Source organism: Solea senegalensis, linkage group LG1, assembly GCF_019176455.1.
Source record: "Solea senegalensis isolate Sse05_10M linkage group LG1, IFAPA_SoseM_1, whole genome shotgun sequence".
In the NCBI taxonomy this organism is placed as follows: domain Eukaryota; kingdom Metazoa; phylum Chordata; class Actinopteri; order Pleuronectiformes; family Soleidae; genus Solea; species Solea senegalensis.
This window is the reverse complement of record NC_058021.1, coordinates 22169799-22177954: the sequence shown is the minus strand read 5'-3', so window position 1 is coordinate 22177954 and position 8156 is coordinate 22169799. Positions and strand designations below refer to the sequence as shown.

The window sequence follows — 8156 nt, the reverse complement described above, 5'->3', positions numbered from 1 at the left end:
AGAACAGTTGAGGACAGAGAGGAGGGGGAGAGAGAGAGCGAATGTTACGACGGACAAGTGCAATATCTGATGAGATGAGACCATCAGATTGGGAGAGTGGGAGAGAGTAGGAAATGACGAAATGATCAGAGACATAAAGTGGAGTTAGTTGTACTTACTGTGTGGGTACTTTCTTAATACATAGATTGTATTGCCAGCTATTTTTCTAGTATGTTTCCATGTACTTATTAGGTACTAACTTAGTAATTACATAAAGTTATTTTGGAACTTTACTATTAACTATGTTTGTTACCATATTGTTTCTTAGTAAATACCAGGTAATTAGGGGACTGTAAAATAAAGGGTTACTGAAAATATTTGAGTCACATGAGGTTGAACACTCGCTCCAGTGGAGCTAACAGGTGAGTTTTCTATATTACTTTGCCATCCACAGTGTGAAACTTGAACTACATCCACGTCCTGTGCTTCTGTGTCCTCTGCTGAATTACTTGGTCATTACTTCACATAATCTGATGCTCTTCTAGGCCTTCATATAAGAATTATATATTATGGATGTACATGTAGTCTCTGGGTTTTTCCTGAAGCCAAGCAGAGGTCAGTCCGAATGGAACTTGATTAATAACCTCAGTAAGCATTTTCATGAGGAGTTAAATCACCATGTTCAGGTCTACCTCAGGAGAACATGATGTCGATTTCGTAACCTATGTTCCCACTTCGAGGAGAATAGATGATAAAGTACAGCACATGAGTGGACACCAGTGTGATGGACGGCATCTAACGTGAGACAGCAACGGCAACGATGGAGGATATTCAGCAGCTTTTTATCCTGCTCAGTTTGTGGCTTTATATGAGAATAGACTACGGGCGTTGAAGAATCACTGGTTGTAAAGGAGTGACATTGTTCTGTCGCATTGTACCGTACCATTTTATTCTGGTAACCTAAAGGAAGGGTGCCAAATAGGTTGGTTATTGTAGTACTATACCCAATGGAAGCAACAAAAAATACGTACCATATTGTACCGAACCAAACCGTTCCATCCATGGGCTGCCCCATTCTTGCAGACACATCAACTTGAAAAAATGAAAATTACACACAAAAAATACACCTCAATCAACAGATTCTTTTAATAAATAATACCAACAAAACCAAAAACCAAAAATGATTTGTGTACAGTTTTTGTTTAACTTTTTTTAAATACAGGACCAACTGATCCAATGAAGGAGGCAGCAGCAGCAGCAGCACGTTATACAAAGCCAGATGATGCAGTGTAATTAGCAGAGGGAGTGGGCAGCTGATTCAGACACCAAGTCCAGACTACACGGTGATTGAATGGAGGGATTGAAGGGTCATAACTGTGGCATCCTAGTCCATGAAGCCCCCGTACCTCTTCTGTAGCTCACTGCCGTTCTCCCAAGCCCGTTTTAACACGCTCCCACTCTTGCTGCTGTCCACCAGCCACTCAGGCCTGCCCACGCGCCTCATGAACCCTCCATAGCGCTTCTTGAGCCCACGGCCTAACACCGCCTCCAGCAGGTCACTCTGTGCGACCCCACTTTCGGCTCGACGCATGAACCCTCCATACCTCTTCACCGCCTCGCCTCCCTGACCATCCCCCTTGGCGCCATGCTCTGCTGCTGCGTTCAGGAGCTTTAGGATCTCCAGGCGAACACTCTCCTCCTCATCCTGGGTGCCAGTATCCTCTAGCGTCCCCTCTGGGGAGGAGGAACGGCGAGCCATGAAACCGCCGTAGCGCTTCATGAAGCCGCCGTACTTCTTGGCCAGCAGGTGTTCTGGCGATGTTGTGTCCTCGCTGTCAGAGATCATGATGGCTGCTGTGTCCTGTTCCTGCTGTTCACGCGGGTCAGCGTCCAGAGGGATGATGTTTTCCTCCTCCAACAGGAAGTCCCGGCACAGACGGAGCTTCTGGCTGTCCAACCCACCGTCACACTCAAGTGAGCATGTCTAGAGGGAAATAAAAAAAGGTTTTTACAACATGCTGTTTTTTATGGATAGCAGCTGCAGTGAAAACTGAGAATGGGAACGACATATAAACACCATGTCAGGAATGAAGTGCCGTTTATTACTTTATGATCATTGTAAGCATCTTAAATGGCTCTATAATAGAGTTCTCAACAAGCCTGAAAATTAGAGTCTTTAAGACCGAACCTGACCCGCCCCACAAACCAGCACAAATTGTCCGCCCGAACCTGACCCGGCCCGAAATACCCCCCCCCATTTTCCCATTGATCGAAACGCTGTGTTTTCTTTGCAGCGGGAGACGGCTGCTGTTGCTGTTGACACAGCACCCGTCTCCTGGCTCACATTATCTGGGTCCTCCGGTAGCGGCAGTTAACAGGCAGGACTTCACGTACTGTTGTACATTTTCCCTTTGGTCAGCAGGCAGCATCGGTTGCATCTGGTTGAATTTTGACCACAGGAATGTTACAGCTTTGTGGAGATCGTTTATGGACTCTTTTTTTCCCCCAACTGATGTGCGTGCCGTTGGCGCACGGCTGCACTCTGTGCAGTGTTTTTGGCACTTTGCTGGCAGTGATGTCTGAGTCGTTATGCCCATAGCAGCACAAGATGCAGAGTGGGATATTTCTCCCCCTCCAGTTCACGATGAGCATCATAAAAGCGCTCCAAAAATGACACAAACATGCCCAAAGTGTCGGGGGTTACGCATGCAGCAGCATCAGCATCAGGTCTGCCCCTCTCCATCAAGCAGGCAGCCAGATTTACTCTTCACCACATGAGAACAGCGATGATTCACAACATGCAAGAAACGTGTTCTATGAGCGGAAAAAAGGAAGCCCGTGGCTCGACCCGAACTGCCTCATTTGCACATTTCTTTGGCCCGACCTGTTGAGAACTCTACTCTATAACACACTTTTATACCAGCATATTTATATTTTACAGGCAATTGTGAAGTGAAAACAACAATAAGGTCATAGTATATTAGATTGGATTGTGTCAATATGTGCATGCTGGGAATGGAGGGATGGAAGGGCACTATACAAGTTACAGTTGTTTTTGTGCCAGCAATAATTAAAAAGATGATTCAAACCAAGCGGAAAGAAAACTTGGTTTGTGACCAAAGATTTGCAGAAGAGCTAGGTTTACCAATCCCCATTGCTCATTGTTATTTGGACAGTCTACTTTGACCCCAGCCACAAAGGCGAGCACATCTAGTGTACTCCTTGTGCTGTGGTGACCCCTAAAGAGGGAGGAGCCTCAAAACGCTGGGAAAATATTGAGTTCGCTCAGTAACACCGTTGTCATTTATTATATTTATATTCATTGTTATTTGCTTAATTTTCTACACACTCCAGTCAAAGTTCCACTGGTGGTACACACACCACAACCATGGTCATAGACCCTTCTCTATGAACCTTAACAGGTACAAGGTTTTGACTTTGGTTGATACTGAATTCACAAAATAATCCTTGAATTACTTTTTTAATAATTGGCACTGGATGATTATTGTTTGTTACTCGGCCAATTATTATTATTATTATTATTATTGTTAATAATTGCACATTTTTGTTCTCAGAAACTTGATAAATGTTGCTGTCACAAACATTTAAATACAAACATTTTAAATACAAAACTTTCTTTTAAGACCCGTTTCATACATTTATTGGAGGGACAGACCATTATTGGTATCTAATAACACAATAGTTTTAATATTAATTGTAACAGTGACCATTCAAACAAAAATACACAAACTATTAAACATTAAAACGATATAATCACTATCACATTATTTTTCTCCTCAGGGCCTCCCACAGTCCCTGCTTGAGCTACTTGAGCTTGTGTGAAGATTGCGTTAGAGAGAGAGAAACTGTTGAAGAGAGAGAGGTTGGGAGTCAACAGATGCTGTGGGAAAACAACCCACTGCGTCTGTTTTAAGAAATAAAACACAGTTTCTCGTTTGGAAATATCTGCCCCAGCCGCTGACATGGTGTAACATTAGCATAAAACGCTGCATGTCCCCCACCAAACAACCCACTTATCCCACTCGTCCTTTAACTGAGTGTGTCCATAAAGCCCCAGTGGCACGAGTATAATCAGACTAAAGGTGTGCGTGTGTCCTGCTGGCTCCAGCCCTCATGTGTTATCATTAGATTTCACTTATTTCAGCCATCAGGAAAAAAAACCCTGAGTGACGGCAGCGAGGGCGGATTCTTGCTGAGCTTTCAGAAGACAGAATTAATGAAGAGGAAAATTGAATTGAAGGCATACTGGTGCCCCGGGGGCTGTGAGGGTGGAGGGCAGCAGCAGCAGCCTCTGGTGGCCATGAGGGGAAATGCACGACAAGACGGCAAAGACCCAACGTAATAACATAATAACAACCTTTCAAACCTTTTACTTTTATGTTTTTAAAGTACAATGCACAAACTAGGAGCAGCATATTATTATATTACTATTCTATTCTATTGAATAAATCATTTGTATTGATTCAATAGAATCTGCTCTTACTTAATACATCAAATATAATTCAGTTTACGGTATATATATATGTATATATATGTATGTACATATATATATGTGAAGTGTTGACAGAAGAGAACAGTGACAGATGACGAGGTTTTATTATGTCGACGTCTACAGTCGACGGTTTTATCATCATCATCGTCATCATCTCGTTGTAATAACGGCGAGCAGAAGATAAAAGACAGAAAAAGACGCGCGGTGGGGAAATGAGAATGAGAGAGGAAGACCAAAGGAAGAAAAAAAAGACAAAAAAGGTCATTAGAAAACAAAGATTAGAAAGAAAACAGGAAAAAATTAAAGACACAAAGCAAAACACTTGAAGTGAAGGAAGGAAAAGCAATATTCAAGAAAAAGTGCCCCTGAAAGCTTCTTAAATGTGAATATTTTCTGGTTTGTATTGCTCCATAAGACATCGTTTCGGAGTTTGGGAAACATAGATCAACATTTTTCAATATTTTCTGACCAAAAATGTCGAGAAAATCATCAACAGGTCACTTTCAGCCCTCAAATGTATTACTCTAATACAATGACACACTTTAAACGGTAACTAAGCTCCTTTTATCTGAGGGTAACTCTGCCCAGTGCCCCCTCAGGAGGAGGGAGTGGGAGAAGGTGGGCAGTGCAGGGGGGCGTGGTCATCTGACGCAGGTGACGAAGCAACACCTCTGGCATAAAACGGGGAGGAGTCTGATTAGATAAGTGGGTGACAAAAGAGTGAACCAACGACGCAAGAGAAAGCCGTGAATGCAGTAGCTGGTGTTTCACCAGAGAGGGCAGTAGATACACTTTTATACACACTACACAAATAACATTACCAGATACACCTGAAAAAGGTGGTTTAGGGAGAACATCATCATTTCAAAGTTTGGAACATTTTTGCGACATTTTTAATGTGTTTTTCTAAAACAATATGCTACAAACGAAGCACTTTAATATGGATCTGTCTGGATATATTAAAGCTTCACTAACAAGGCGAGAAAAACAAACAACAACCCCCACAAATGTGACGTCGTGCAGAGTAAACAAAAAAAAGAATCCAAATCAGTGACATTACCAGCGGGGAGAAACCAGACTGTTGTCCCAGCAGACGGTACACACAAAGTGCACACTCTTTCCCACAGTCTGTGGCGACCGCCAGTGACAAACACGCACCCAGAACCAGCATCCACATGCAGCTGCTGTGAGGAGGGGCAGCCATGGACTGAGGTGGGGGACAAGAAAATCACACACCGTTATTATTCTGCATCACATTAAATATTGAATAAATTAATATGAATCACTAACTCATTTGATGATAATAAAAAGTCTTAAATGTGAATATTTCCTGGTTTCTTTGCTCCGTACGACAGAGAAAAATAATTAAAACTGATAACAAACCCAGACATTTGAGAGACGTCTTCATTTCACGACACTAATCAATATTTTCTGACATTTCATGGAGCAAGAAAATGACTTGGTGAATTGAGAATGTAATGATTTTTCAGCTTCGGCTTAAATGTGACAGAGAAATCATTAAAAAAAAAAATAATTTTAGTTTGAGGACAAAATACTGATCAACATTTTCTGACATTTTATGGAGCAAACAATTACTCTAATCATCCAGAAATTGACAGATGAATCAGTTGTAAAAATAGTTAGTTGTAGTCCTAACTATTGTCATTATTATAATAATAAAAACAATAATAATAATAATTATCATTATTAATTTCTTCAAAACCATTTCAATTTAACATGAAAATGTTTTTAGTTTCTATCTCTGGTTTGTGAATAAATCCGGGGAAACACTGATCAACATTTTTCACTATTTAAATTTTTTTTGACATTTTATGAAGAAAATATCTCATAATTTCTTTTAAATTATCATCATTATTATTATTATTATTACGAATATTTAAGAGTTGTAAGTAAGTAAATAATTGACTGTATATATGTATATATACTGTGCATATATATATATATATACACATACATATATGTATACTGTACAGTATTGAATGTATAAATCCATCTCTAATTTGTCACATTAGTGTTTTCTGCTGAGTCTGCGTTAGAATCTTTGTAAAATCAATAATCAATTAAATAAGTGCGTGTGTGTCACTAGTTACTGTAATGATCACAGTGACAGCCGTAGTTAATAATAGTAATAGTTTAAAAATGTATCTCTTACCTCTGCGTTATTTTAAACAGGATTAAAAGCCGCTCTGTGAGTTCCTTGCCCGCGCGCGCCCTCGGGGGAACCGGCGGAGTTGGAAATCGTGGACTGGCTCGCGCTCGAGCAGCGACTATAATATGTGCGCGCGGCTCCCGGTGTGGCACGCGCTGCAGCCAATCAGCAAACTCCCTCTCTCTCTCTCTCTATCTCTCTTTCACACACACGCCTGGTGCTCTCTCTCTCTCTCTCTGACTCAGTCTCCGGTTGTACCGGGTTTGTACCGGGTTTGTAAATTGCGCACTGGAGTTGTGCAGCTGCTGGGAGCCGCGTTTAAGTAGTTTGCGGCGCTTACGTCACTGGGGCAACAGGGGGATGGTGATGATGATGATGATGATGATGTTGACGCGACACACACACACACACACACACACACATGATTGCGCTTCATTCATAGTGAGGACACTCAGAGACATTCCCTAGTCCCTTAACCGAACCTTAACTAGCACCAAATGCTGTCATGTTAATGTAACCAAAATAAGGTTGTATGAAGGTTGTGACAACATAATATTAGGGGAAGGTGAGGAAAACCTTCCATATCAATTGCGGGGAACCTTCAGGGTACCAAAATAAAATGTTCTATAAAGGTTGTGACAAAGTAACGTTAGGGGAATGTTCTGGGAACCAAATGTGCGACCAAGAGAACATTAGGATAACGTTCCATATCAATCACAGGACAACCTAGGAGGGAACCTTCAGGGAATGTTCCCACAATCAAAAGGTAACATTCTCAGAACACTTTGGGAACCAAAAGAGAACGTTCTATAAAGGTTGTATGAAGGTTGTAACAAATATAGTTAGAGGTAATGTCGTGGAGTAAAAGTAAGAATGCTGCACATGAACGTGTGTGTGTGTCACAGGGTTTTTACTTCAAAAGATGTATGAATGTAATCAGTGGGGTCACATGTAGAAGCCCGTGTTTGCAGCCCATGAACACAACTATTTACATCAAAGACAAATATACAACTAAGTGCAGCTACAGTGTGAAACATGGGGGATAGAAAAGTCACGTAGCTCTTCCCTGGTGTATCACAGCAGAGAGGGGAAAACAAAGGTTCCTCGTGTCTCGCACATTACAAAATAATATGTGGCATTGTTGCATGAACATACACTCACTCGTTGCATTTCAGATCGCACTTAACATTGGCCGGCAGTCGTTTTTATACTCGTTTCTAAGTCCTTGTGTTCACACGAGTGCTGCGTTTGTGCATGTGTGTGTGTGCGTGCACACCAGCAAACCGTCCATGTCCATGGTTACCGTCCTCTCCATTGTCTCGTTTGACCAAAACAAGAGTACACCATCAACTGGACAGTAAACCTAGAAATAAGACACATTTTCTTGTTTTAAGAAGAATAATCTTCCACTTTCACACTATAATGTGTCGTAAAATGAGGGCAAAACAAACAAACTCTGTCATGTTTCTATAAAATGAGTCTTCCTTTACTTGA

The 8156-nt window shown here is 41.5% G+C and overlaps 1 protein-coding gene across 1 annotated transcript; it reads right to left on the bottom strand.

Moving 5' to 3' along the window:
- Nucleotides 1–1193: 1193 nt before the first annotated feature.
- On the bottom strand, nt 1194–6943 carry LOC122759777 (proenkephalin-A-like). Its single transcript, XM_044014828.1, has 3 exons — nt 6666–6943; nt 5553–5699; nt 1194–1963 (listed from the first exon to the last, which is right to left on the bottom strand). Exons 2-3 carry the CDS (start codon nt 5694–5696, stop codon nt 1364–1366), a joined length of 744 nt encoding a protein of 247 aa, XP_043870763.1. The 5' UTR covers nt 5697–5699; nt 6666–6943; the 3' UTR covers nt 1194–1363.
- Nucleotides 6944–8156: the final 1213 nt, after the last annotated feature.